Raw genomic sequence first — 13,986 nt, forward strand, 5'->3', positions numbered from 1 at the left:
TCCTGTAAGGGGCTGCTACATCTAAAACTGAGTTTAATTTTATTTAGTTAATGTTAGTTGTGTCCTAAGATAATCATACACTGAGAATAAAATGAGAGTTACAAGGAATGCAACTTCAAGGCATTCTCCTCCAATGGACCTCAATATTTTAGTAAACAACTTCTATATGTGTATTAGCTTTTCCTAAGTAATCTTCTTGCCCCTTGAGTAAAATGTTAGCTGCTATTTTTAGATTAATGGAGTACCCTAAGTAAGTTGAATGATAAATGCCAGTTTGACCAGATTCCTGTATACATCATCATAAAGCATTTTGAAGCCCAGCTCCCCATGCCTTCCCTTATGCAGGATCTGGGGATGGACTGGTAGGAGTCCCCAATTCTGGGTTCTGTGCTGTGCAGGTAGCAGTTAAGTGAAATCTGGAAGCTTGAGGAACCAGAAGTGGCTGGACTTCCCACAGGCACAGTAGAGAGGGCTGAGCATGTGCCCCTTAGAGAACAGGTGTATTGTACCTTAAAGAATGGGTAACCTAAGGGGCTGGGTGTCACTAGGACCACCACTTGGTCAGGACTAAATTAGAGAGAGCACCTCTAGCCATGCAGACACATGAATCCTTTCTAGTCTGTAAACACATACTCTCTGTAGGGGAAAAAGCTGTGTAGATGCCTGACATTCGTGGATTACCACTGGCAGCTTTAAGGATTTGCACATGGTGGCGAGGACTTAGGAATGCAAGAACGGGGGGCTCCTGGGTGGCTCAGTCAGTTAAGCAACTGCGTTCGGCTCAGGTCATGATCTCTGGGTCCTGGGATCAAGTCCCGCATCAGGCTCCCCGCTCAGCAGGGAATCTGCTTCTCCCTCTGCCTCCCCCCTTCCCGTCTGTGCGCTCTCTCTCTTTCTCTCAAATAAATAAATAAAATATTAAAAAAAAAAAAAGGAATGCGACAACAGTTCCATGGTGCTCACCATGGGCCAGCAACCACTAACATCCTTAAAAGGACTCATCTGATGCCTACAACACCTGGGGAGGGAGGTGCTATTAGCGCTGTATTTTAAGGAGGAACAGAGGCACAGAGAGGTCACACATTAAGTGGCACAGCAGGAATCCCAGCCAAACTGGACCCAGAGTCCATGTTCTTAACCATGACCCAAGTACCATGACCTAAGACCACCACCCCTCCATTACTGTTCTTATTATATAACATACGATTATTTTGTAATAAAAAAGTAGTACCACTATCATTTACTGGATAATTGTCAGATCTTTCGAGAGTGCTCACTGATCCCAGTAATAACCTCGTATCTGAGGCACTAATTTTATTGTCCTTTTTCAGATGAGGATCCGAGGCACAGAGATTCAAAAACATGTTCAGATCACACAACTAACAAGTGGTGTAGCCAGGCCTCCAATCTGGAATTGTTGGTCTCCCAAACCTGTGCTTTAAAGCATAATTTATCATTTTGTCACATCTTGGAGTAGAAAGCAGCTGCGGGGAGCAAACGCTCAGCTGAGGAGGAAACCGCCAGGTGGCTGAATTCAGGGTGGCTTTATGGCTGTTTTATTATTTCTCATCAAATTTAAAGTAACTCTCAAGAAGTGATCGACTTTGTTTCTTGGGGAAGATGGCCCTAGAAGTTCTGTCAATGCAGATTTGGAAGAATCAATTGGATACTTCATTTACATGTGAATACACTTCATGAAAAACTCATGGAGCTGGGATTTTTAAAGGTCTTGGGTTATTTTCTTTTAAAGATTTTTTAAATTTATTCATTTTTGAGAGAGAGAGAGAGAGAGAGAGAGAGAGAGACCATGAGTGGGGGGAGGGGCAGAGGGAGAAGCAGACTCCCTGCTGAGCAGTGTGTGGGGCTCAGTCCCAGGACCCTGGGATCATGACCTGAGCTGAAAGCAGATGCTTAACTCACTGACCCACCCAGGTGCCCTTCAAGGTCTTGGGTTGTATCTTTTTTTGCTTCAGGGCTCTGCTGGGATAACAGGTTCATCTTGCATGACAATTCTGATCAATTGACAGTGGCTACCTAGAACACTGTGGAGAAGGACTCAGAGGTTGAGGTTCAGTTTGAGCTCATCCAGAAAGGCTACTGAGATTAGTTAGCATCGCCCCCTATGGGTTCTGGAAGAAAGAATGACTACACACGTATGGCATATCTGCTAACTATATATTTTAGCGTTCATTGTTGGTGATAATTAATAAACTTGACCAAAACAGATAGTCCATAACATTCACTTAGCAATTTGAAAACGTATTTGTAGGGAAAAACCATTATTTACCTTTGTGGATTCTTTTTTCTCCAACTCAAAAAAGTTGACCATTTAAAAAGGAATAAATATTCTTCAGTCCTGATTATGTGACCAGGACGACCCACCACAATTCTCATTACCATTTGGAGAAAAATGAAACTTCCAGCCACAGCTTTAAGGCCTTCAACTCTCTAGCACCATCCTTTCCTAACTAGAACTAGACAACCTCTACATCTTAACTAAATCAGATACTCCTCAGTCTCTTTGTCCGGATCTGAGCTCTTAGCGTAGCTAAGACACTGCCGAGCTGCCTCTCTTCCTCACATCTTCCCCAACCCCTCTTGCCACAGATTCTCTCTCCAGTTTCTGAGCCACCTGAGGGAGGATATGCTTCAGGGATCCCATCTGCTTCTATGCAAGCTATGGTACTGGTTGTCTTCAAAATTCTTTAAGAATTTTCTTCCAGAACACAGTTACTGGATTGCTCCCAGAAGCCTAGAACCACCAACAGAAGGCCACAAAGAACCTTAACAAAACTTCCTAAAAGAGGGCACATATTGCGTGGAGCGCGGGGTGTTATATGCAAATAATGAATCATGGAACTTTACATCAAAAACTAAGGATGTACTGTATGGTGACTAACATAACATAATAAAAAACTACTATTATAAAAAAAAACTTCCTAAAAGAGAAACTATGTGACTTACATTCTCTTATGACAAAAACAAAAAAAAACAAAAAAAACAAACAAACCCAAAAACCCCAATTAGAAATGAATTTCTATTTAATTAATTGCAACTAATGGGAAAACACATGCTTAATGATAGCCCCCACCCGAAATACACACACAGCTCAATCATTCTGAGTCAAAATGGAAATCAAGTTAGAAATGCAATCATTTTCTGGAAATAATACAAGTGAAAATACATTACAGCTTAAGGAGCATATTTTGCCACAATTAAAACTTTTTAAAAACATGCAAAAATCTAAAGTCAAAATGTTGCCTTCAACCAAGTCTTGTCTCCATTATTTATTTTCTTGCTTGCTTAATACTTTTATATGCCCTATAATGCTTTGCAGATTTCAACTGTATCAAAGCACCTTTTGTTAGCAGAGACTACGGTTCTGGAAATTACAGCCAGGATGCCTGAAGCATTGTTGTAGGAAGCATTAGGATGTTAATGCATAAGGATCAGATAACTTGTGAATGCTTGAGGCCAACAGAAATCAGGCATTTTAGTGAGACTCCAACAGACAAAATTAGCATGTTGTTCACATATTGACCTTGTAGCTCCCTTAAAAAAATATCTTGTTGGCCAAAAAGCTGACAGTCACTAAAAATCACGTGATGTCTCCTCCGATGGACATACCCTTGAAACTATTACTGAAGTAGCTCTTCTTTCTCTTCTGTGTAAACCATTCTGAAAGCGCAGGTGAGATAAACAACCTCTTATTTGTCCTTTAATGCAAACCCACTGCTTGTCCTCTCAGTTTATTCGGTGCAGCTGAATTTGTGCACACATACTGCTTAGTCTCCAAAATGGATTTATGTTTGGATAGCTATTGTCAACCCAGGTGACGTGATTTTTCAAGAAGAGAACTGGAAAGAGCCTTAAAGCTAAAATTCAACGCTCCTCATTTTCAGGATGGATTGATATATTAATTCATCGAACACACACATGCTGGAGCCCCGTGTAGTGCCTGAGCCTGGGTTCAGCCCAAGGAATGTTAGGTAGAATGTGAACCACTTCCTATTCTTGAAGAGCGCAGACACTAATTATTATTGCCTGTCCCTCTGCTGTCTTATCATCTCCAACCCATGGTGACCCCATTTGGGCAGGCAACATCATCTCCATGTTATGGAGCAAATGAGGCTCCAGGGAGGTCCTTTCTAAGATAGTAATTAGCACATGGTGGACTTTTCGGTTAAGCCTACACAGTAGGGTTACTCTTTGTGACTTACCATTTAATGAGAGAGACCAGGAAAACCGAAATATTATTTATATATATTTATCCAAATACACATGTGAGTATACTTACATATACACACACATATATTTACATGTGCACGTGCGCACACGCACACACACACACACACACACAGATAAGTGTTTACATGTAGTTTTAAGAAACAATGATGGATTTTGATAATATATTTTTTCTGGGCAGTTTCCTTTTAAGTTGGGGAATCCCGGCTCTGGGAAGTATCTTGAGAAGACTCGAGCCTTCCTCACATCAGGTCATGGGTTGCAGAGAACAATCTAGAAATCAGGAGCTCTCACCTTGCTGCCACAGCGTAAACTGACTCCAGTCGCCTTTCTCCCTCAGGTTTTCGTCTTCAGGCAGGAAGAGGCCTTTGGTTTTATCCAACACTGCGAGGCCTTCATCGCGGATTAACTTCCAGTTTCTTTCTAAGGACTGAAGGGAAGATTCTGGTTTTACTGGACTGAAAATATGCCTGGTAGTCATCATGACTCTCAGCTTTTTGTTTGTTTATTTGATTGATAAAGTAATGAAATTTGTGCTTTCATCTCGATTGCTTATTTCAATTTCCTTTAGGACTTCTTGTCAAGGGTTTAAAAAAAGCCCTATTACTATTTTTGAGAACTAAATGCCTTTGCAGCATAAAAGTGTCAGTAATTCCTCAGAGAATAATCCCCTCCAACAATTACTTTTATATTTGTCAAAAAGTTGTTTGTTTTGTTTTGTTTTGTTTTGTTTTTTTAAAGATCACAAGTGAACAAGAGTATTGCTCTTGCTGATCTTATCCTCTCAATACATTACCGTACGCTCCCTGCGACCCCCTGGCACACAAAGAATAGACATCAGGGACTTCATCTTTCAACAGAGGTCCTCATGAACATGCCGTTCAACATGGTAAATTACGATTACATTTTAAAGACATTGGAAAAGTGTCCATTGGAACATTTGATGGATTATAAAGTTAATAGCAAAACAAAGCAAATAAATGCCCTGGTGTTTAGAATTCAGCCAAACAAAAATACTTCTGACTTCTCCTTAACAAGGGTGCTTTAGCCGCTGTCAGAAAGTGGGTTTAAGACCAGCAGAGCCTTGGAGTGGCCAGGCAGATGCTGGAAGATGTGTGGAAGGAACATTCTGGAGCTCTGGCTGCCAGGCCCTCCTCGCCACCACACTGTGATGCTGATGCAGAGGGGAAAGCAGGCGAGGGCGACGAGCTTGTGGAGGGGCAGACGGAGAGGAACTACTCAGAGGAAAAAAGAATAGAAACTGCTTTCCTACTGTATGCTGAGACTAATTGTACAGATAAACTGGGATTCTGAAATGTTAATAATGCCAAACATTTCTATGTTGAACGAGAGGTGGATGGAGCAGTTGAGTATATGGGTGCATGGAGAGGGAGGGGCACAATACCTGATTTCAAGAGTCAGGGCTCAAGAGCAGGGCACTCAAACTAGTGAGTTACAAACAAAAAGAAAGATTTTGACACACAAAAAATGAAAATAATTAGTGCCCCCTGAAAGCGGATTAAGGTGCCTTGTACAACATGGATCTCTATATTTTGAATTAATCAAGCAAAACTGGTTGACCCATTATTGGATAGAGCAAAGAATTAGATAATGTGTTAAGTGTTTTTTTTGTTTTTTGTTTTCATTTTTGTTTTTTACCAGACCCGGCTTTATGAATTCATGATTCCATGTTGGAAAAGTGATAAGGAGCCAGGAGCTCTCTGAGAGACAGATGCCCTCAGAGATTTGTGTGAAAACATGGTGCCAACTTCAGCCCAGCCCAGGGAACGTTTTTTTATATTATGTGACAACATTAGATTTATTAAGATAGTCTAGGGCCCGACACAGATTTTAAGATAGATACTAATTTTCTATGTCTTCTTTTCCCCTTCATTTCTTTGACTCTACCGGTTTATTTCCTTTTTAAATGTCAGCTTGATTAAGGTATAATTGACAAATAAAATAGTAAGATCTGTAAAAGTGTACACCGTGGTGATTTGATATGCATATACATTGTGAAAGGATTTCCCCCATCTGGTTCATTAACACATTCGTCACCTCACACATTTATCTTTCATTTTTTTCCTTTTCAAAGTTTTCTGTTGAGAACATTTAAGTTCTACTCTCTTAACACATTTTAATTATACAATACAGTGTTATCAACTATAGTCACCATGTTAAACATTAAATCCTCAGACTGTATTCCTCTTATGGATGAAAGTTTGTACCTTTTACCAACCTCTCCCTATTTCTTTTATTCCCCCACCCCAGCCCAGCCCTGGCAACCACTCTTCTGCTCTCTGTTTGTATGAGTTTGACTTTTTTTTTAAATTTAGATTCCACATGTAAGTGATACCATATTTTCTTTCTGTGTTTGGCTTATCTCACTTAGCATAATGCCCTCAAGGTCCACCATGTTGTTGCAAATGGCAGGATTTCCTTCTTTCTCAGCTGAATAATATTCCTGTGTGTGTGTGTGTGTGTGTGTGTGTGTGTGTGTTTATGTGTATATATACCACATCTTCTGTATCCATCCATCCACTGATGGACATTTTGGTAGTTTCTAGGTCTTACTGTGGATAATGGCATAATGAACATGAAAATGCAGATATCTCTTCAATATCTGATTTTCACTGTCTTTGGATATATAACCAGAAGTAGGATTGCTGGGTCATGCGGTGGTTCTATTTTTAATTTTTTGAGGAAATGCCATATTATTTTCCACAGTGGCTACACCAATGTACAGATTTGATACTGCTATTTCTGTGAGACCCATCTATTGATTCATGTCAGAAGCCACAGCTGCTGCTACCATCACGCTGATTTATGCAGGTGCTGGTCATCAGTAATTTCAATATTACTTCATCCCAAGTAGGTAATTCATACATAGCAAGTCAAAGACAGAATTCCAATAAAAAGATACTCAAAAGCCCTCACTTTGGCAGGTCCCCTGAATGACAGAATATGATGGGGTTTTTTTTCAAGAATCCCAAGATTATGGAAAAGAAAAAAATGCACCCCATATATTCACATCTTCTCAAATGTACCTAAATCGCCAACACTCCTTGTGGTTATTGTAATTTGCTCAAGTTGATAGATAAATCTGTTAGATTCTTGTTAAGCTGTCACACAGATGAGGGGAGAATTACCTTTCTAACACATGAAATTACTTTTCAAATGAGGTTTCTGGAGCCTTACACAGCAGGCTCTTCCCCTCTTCCCTCCTGGTATTTTAGAAGTTTTTTCATTTCTTTTGCAAGCTGATGTTAGGAGCATCTTTGCAAAGAGCTGATCTTTTGTTAGGAAAACAGGCACAAAGCAGTAAGGAAAATGTTAAAGTGACTGCATCACTAAATAAAATTTTTAAGATTTTTCTTAGGAGCAGGCTTTTACCAGACTAATGAGTGCACTTGGATTTGCTTTTGGTTGGTTTGTTTTTTGTTTGTTTGTCGTTTTCAACTTTGGAAAGATTCGGCATAGTCTCTTTTATGGGCATCAGGGAGAAACCTGGGAGGGGACCTGGGAATTTTATTTTTAAGCGTAAACCAAGGAACCACACTATAAAATTCACATGATTATAGGGGATTAAACAGCAAACGTAATTACACAGGGTGTGTGTGTGTGTGTGTGTGTGTGTGTGTGTGTTTGAGAGACAGAGAGAGAGAGAGGAAGTGAGAGGGAGAGAGAAGGCAGGGCGGGAGGGAGGGAACGGATACGAATCTTTCCTACAGTAATACCACTCAGATGTCTGGGAGGGCAAAAGACTTCCATTTCTTAGTAAATTCCAACAGGAACTTGAAGGCTCACACAGAGCAGGCCATACTCACCTTATTAAAAGTCTCATCTAAAATATTACTTCTTTGACCCTAAATACACCCATTTCATGAAACTGAAAAAAGAAACTGATGGGGTTGGTATTTGAGCTGATCGCCGGGAAGACAACAGCTTCTAATTCACATTTCTCCTTGGGGCAGCACAGATCTGCGAGCACAGAGATTTGATTGTTTTTACGGTGCCACATGGCTTCGTAAGCCCATCATGAGCGCTTGCCTTTTGTTGAACCTCAGCTATATTTGGCACTCAAGTCATCTCTAAGTGGAGTTCCCAGCTTCAAGATTCATTAACCCCACAGCACACCACAGTTCTGTACCCAAGACCCCCCACCAGTTGACAAGGTCCTCACTTCCCAGATATTCTGCTCGTTCTGTACCCCAGACTCCCACTCAGTTGACAAGGTCCTCACTTCCCAGATATTCTGCTCGTTCTGTACCCCAGACCCCCACCCAGTTGACAAGGTCCTCATATCCCAGATATTCTGCTCGTTCTGTACCCCAGACCCCCACCCAGTTGACGAGGTCCTCACTTCCCAGATATTCTGCTCATTCACTTGGTTGGTACGCTTTTCTCTTCAACATCAAATTGGATTAAGTCTACTTTTAAAGTCTTCTCCGAAAACTGATTTCTTGCAGAAAGTTTCAAGAGGACCAAACTAAAGCCAAACTTAATTCTTATAGTCAAATGGTTAAATTTCCCTTTCTATTTTCACTCAATTAAAAGTACGTATTTTTAAAAGTCAACTAATACTACAAGTCTTATAATAAAAGCAGCAGTCTCGCACTCAATTCTTCCCCCATCCTGAGTCCAACCCAGTTAATTGCTTTAAACACCTCTTCTGCTATCTACCTGCTTCTAATCGAAATACTATGTTTATACCACTATTTCTTGATTTATTCCATTCTAGACATTATCATTCATCTTTCTCTTTGGGAAGGTAACAAGTTAACCATCTGATATCTTCTTTTCCCTCTTCTCAATCTTGCTACAGTTAAATTCAAAATCTTTCATACATCTGAGTAAATTTACATTCGGGTTTTATAGTATGACAATGAGGTATCACTCAAACTTGAGTCTTACTGTAACCCTGACCCTTCATTCCACACTTCTGCTCCCTTTTCTTTGGCTTCATTTTCTAATGCACTTACTACTGTTTCTTCTTTACAGCACTGAAAGGGTGATATAAAATCTCTTGATACTCTTCTACCTCTTGCCAAAAACATCAGATAAGCCACTACTTTCTTTCTCTCTTTTTCTGAAGGTAATCCTACAGTAGCCAGCTGTCTTGCTTTGATCGGGACCAGATGCTGGGCAAGCATTATCAGGGAACTGCCCTTGGCTTTTGCCCTGTAGTGGTCTTCCTAATTATTGCATTCTAGTTGCTCCCAAGAAAGGACACAGCATGGGTAACATTAAATTTCTGAAAATATCGGAAACTTCATTTACACCTGATTGAAGGCTTGCCTGTTTACAGAATTCTAGGTAGTAAATACTTTCTCCTGAGAATTTTGAAAACAATGCCACATTGTATTATAACTTTCAGTGTTGCTATTGGGAGAGCTGACCTTTTCGATTCCATTTTTTGGGGGGGGGTCCCTCAGAAAACCTTATAGAAGTTAGTACAGTGTAGTGGGTTTGGAGCTAGACTGCCTGGTTTGGAAATCTCAGTCTCCCACTTACTAGCTACATGATATTAGGCAATTAACTTATCCATTCTGCTTTACGTTCCTCATTTATAAAGACGGTGAAATACTATGACTTTCCTCAAGAATCTCTAAGATTAAATGTGCTAAAAGTACCTCTGCTATGTGTAAGTACAGCTATGATGATAATGATGAGGATTTTAAAATCTTCTGTTTCTAGCTTCCTGAAATTTCCTGAAACTGTACCTTAGTGTAAGTGCTGGTTACTTACGGGTCCCTTCAATATGGAAACTCACAGTTTTTCAATTGGAGACTATCCGGTCTTATTTCTTTAATAATTTCTGCTCCATTCTGTGCCTATTCTTTCTGGAACCACTTTCGTTGGTATGCTGAACATGTGAAATTGAGCCTCAAATTTTTCTAACTTCTCTATTTTCAACCACTTTTGGTTTTTCCTTCTGGGAGATTTTCTTAGCTTTCAATACTGCTATGAAACTCTTACTTTTGCAAATCCTATTTTGCACATTTCTGAGAGAGTCCTAGTTGGGTCTTTTTTCCTTTCCACAGTATCCTACCTATTCTTTTTTTGTGGCTACGCTATCTTCTCTTACTGCTCTGAGTAACTTACAGGTATTATTTCTTTGGCATTTGCTCCCCGCATTTTCTGTTTCCCCTGAGCTCTACTGCATTCTTTGCTTGTTTGTTTCTTTATCTTCTTTCACGTTGAGGGGTCTCTCCCATGTTAGGCGACTCTCGGCTGGGGGTCCTCTAGGACTGAGACAGTGACTGGGAGCTGTGTGAAAGGGGAGGGCGTGGCATTGACAGGCGTCCCCACTGGGCACATATTCAAGCCAGTTTTCTCACTGGGCATCTGAAACGTGGGGTAGGGGGCGGCGTATTCTTCAAGCCCATGCGGTTGCTGCAGTAGCAGGTGCCTTACGCCCCTTCCCTTTGGAAGCCCCTGTGCAATCACTTCCTTTGGTTTCAGCTTTCTTGGACTCGCCAAGTCAGATACTTCCCTCTTAGACTTTCAAAAGACAAACAAAACAGAAAACAAGCTGGTGGTGTTCATCTGTTTGTCTCCCTCCTGGTGTTTTTTTTTTTTTTTTTTGGTAGGTTTATATTTTTACTGTCATTTAAGTGAGGTTTTTCTTTTCTACTGTCATCTGTTCCTTTTTTTTATCCTTTTATTATCATTTAAGTGAGGTTGCATGTGGGAGGTAGTAAATGGATTGCTCAGTTCTGCTTACTCCTTCTTCACCCGTACTTCTAAACATCTCCAACAGGTGATTATTATTTATTTCCCTTCTTTTTTCATAAACCAGAAGGACATTCTAGTAAAACTGAGAAAACAAAATCCCATTAGCCCACAAAACCTCGTAGTGATCCCTGGACTGTGCCTTCAAAATACCACCAAACTCAAAGTGATGCCATTTCACGTAACTGAAATAGGCGGCAGAGAGAAGAAAACATTTCTCAGCATCATATTTCAGTTTCGAACTCTGCTACTCCATATACTGACTTATCGTCACCCTAATTTCTTTTCCCTTGGCCTACATGCTCCCCTTGCATCATTTGGTTGGTATGCCCCCAATTCCATGATGTGGTCCAATGATGACAAAATTCATTATGATGCTTGAAGCCTGACACAAGATCACTTTTAATTTTGTCCTAATCAAGCAACATTCATCCATCTGAGCCTTAAATATTTTCTTCTATGTAGGAAAATTGAACCGTTCAGAGAAACGTTTTTGCTAAGGCAGTAAGTAAACATTGCAGATTGCTAAGTAAGGGGAGTTTCTTCACTAATCGTATTAGTTTGTGGAGGTTGTCATAACATATAATTACCACAGACTGGTGACTTAAACAACTGAAATCTATGGTGTCACAGTTCTGGAGGCTGGAAGTCCAAGATCAAGGTGTCGGCAGGTTTGGTTTCTTTTGAGCTTTCTCTCCCTGGTGTGCAGATCTTCTAGCTATGCCTTCACGTGGTCTGTCCTCTATGTGTGCACACGTCCCTCCATGTGTTCCAATTTCCCTTTCTCATCAGGGCACAAGTCATATTGGATTAGGGGCCACCCCAATGGCCTCATTTTAACTTAACTACCTCCTTAAATGACCCTATCTCTAAAATACAGTCACATTCTGAGGTACTGGGGGGTTAGGGCTTCAAAATATGAATTTTGGAGAGCATGATCAACACATAGCACAAATGTACATTCAAGTGAGAACTAGTTCCAGCTACGAGGGCAAATAGCAGATGGGAGGGGATCAGGAATAAATTCACGTCAACATGGAAAATAGTACATTTATAGGAACAAAATAAAACATAGTCATGGAAAAAGGCAAGAAGAGCTATGCTTTTAACATGTGGACAAAACATAATACAAGAACTCTGAGAGCTCAGATTAACATAAACAAGGTTAGGTAAGCAATGGCATATGATTAGCTGTTAAGAAAAAAGGAAGCAAGAAAACACAGATATTGGCAATTGAGAAGTCTCAGAGATGCGTATTACTTTGCAAGGTTCTAACTCTAAATTCAGAGAAGTCATGTGGTCAAAGACCATTCTAGGCAAAGTCTGTACATTAAAATTGGAGTTAAAAGGAATTGGTAACAATGGTGCATTAGTACAATATATACCAAATTCTATATAATTGGCTGTGAACATATTGTTAGAATTAATTATTATTTGGGAATTATATATCTAATTTTTTGAGAGATAAATCAGCTTGAAGCCTCACCAAAACATGCCTATACTTTATACCATGACAATGAAACACGAGTAGCATATCCTAGATGAGACAGGACTAGTGGACTCTGCCTTAAAGAGAGCAGCCAAGCGTGGAGGGCATCCCCCCCCCCCCGAGTGCTGAGCTGAAGTTATGAATCACAGCTAATGCCATAGTGAGTGTAATGCTCTCACAGCAAACTCTCTTTGCAATAATTTAAATAAAATCTCTGCGGGAAATTAGTAGCATTAAAAAAGCAATCTCTTGCTGGTACTAATGCATTTTAATCAGATTTCCTGTTTTTCAAGTTTGAATATAAAGATAAAAGAAAAGCTGACATTTCTTATTGCGGAAATAAAGACCAACCGAATGAGAAAAGCAAAGGCTATTTATTCACAGTGTGCTAGAGCAAGGGAGTCAGCCACCACCACTTGTGTTTTGGTGAAGAAGTGGGCAAACTCAAAGGTGAAAAAAGGAAAGGCTTCAGGCATACCCTGAGTGGAGGCTGTTGGCAGGTACCTAGAAGTGGGCATCCTAGGTGATTGGTTAGGAGAGCATATCTGGCTGTCTTGGACTGGTCCTAAGCTGGGAGGCAAGGTCAAACATTAAAGAAGCTGTCATTTATTAATTAAGTCCTGGGCACTTGGGGCCAATTGTTACAGAAGTTATTCTTTAGCTTCCTGGATTGTCACTAGAGATTGTTACCTGGCCATTCTGGTTTTCTGTAAGTCTGGCTTACAGCAGGCTGGCTTCCTGGGTGATTTAGAAAAGGGGGTGGTTTCCCAGGAGGTTTTCTGCAGGTTGTGGGTGAAGGTTCTAGGTTTATATATGGTCTGGACATTGTCCATTTGTACATTCAGTCTCTCATTGTCCTTACCGAAGAAAAAGGATAAGATAAAGCACCCTGCACTGGGGCAAGAGAAGTCTTGGAGAACTGGATTTTGCTCTTTCTAGAAAGTGGCAGAGAAAGGCTGTCTTCTACCAGGACAAAGGAGAAAAGATAGTCCGGGTTACCAGGAGAAACATCCAGCCTGGGGGCTTCAGGAAGCAAATAAGACTCCTATTCCTTATACCTAGACCAGACTGGCAGGCTAGTGGGCCAACATTCTTAGTCAGAGGAAGTTAAAGGGGGAGGCAAGGTACCATCTCCCTTTCCTACTCTGCCTACAGGGACCAGTGCATTGAGCTGTGTCCTGGACAAGCAAAAACCCCCAAGTCCCTAACATCAAGGGGCCAAGAGTCTGATGGGGCGGCTTTCTGTGCATACAATCAATAAATCGCTCGATAAACAGATTATCTATAATATGTATGTGCATATGTATATTTAAGACATCGACCTGTGTGGATGAGTACTAAGACTTAGATCACGACCCACATGATTAAAAATTTTGGAACAGCAAATAGAATACCAACCTACAGATACTGTTTACAATTTTTCTGAAATATTCAACACTGCACTGTGAATTCCCAAAGACAATCACAGATAAAGATAATTTTTAGACATTTTCTTTCCATTGACCAATACTGAAAAC

At 40.4% G+C, this 13,986-nt stretch overlaps 1 protein-coding gene across 14 annotated transcripts in view; it reads right to left on the reverse strand.

Moving 5' to 3' along the window:
• The window catches only part of ASPH (aspartate beta-hydroxylase), a 210,232-nt gene that overhangs the window by 15,057 nt on the left and 181,189 nt on the right, over nt 1–13,986 (reverse strand). For all 14 annotated transcript variants that reach the window (XM_057308038.1, XM_057308049.1, XM_057308035.1 and 11 more), the window contains one exon: nt 4,540–4,675. In XM_057308038.1, coding sequence (XP_057164021.1) covers nt 4,540–4,675 — 136 coding nt within the window. The remainder of the gene's footprint in view (nt 1–4,539; nt 4,676–13,986) is intronic.

Source organism: Ursus arctos, unplaced genomic scaffold (genome assembly GCF_023065955.2).
Source record: "Ursus arctos isolate Adak ecotype North America unplaced genomic scaffold, UrsArc2.0 scaffold_6, whole genome shotgun sequence".
NCBI classification, from domain to species: Eukaryota; Metazoa; Chordata; class Mammalia; order Carnivora; family Ursidae; genus Ursus; species Ursus arctos.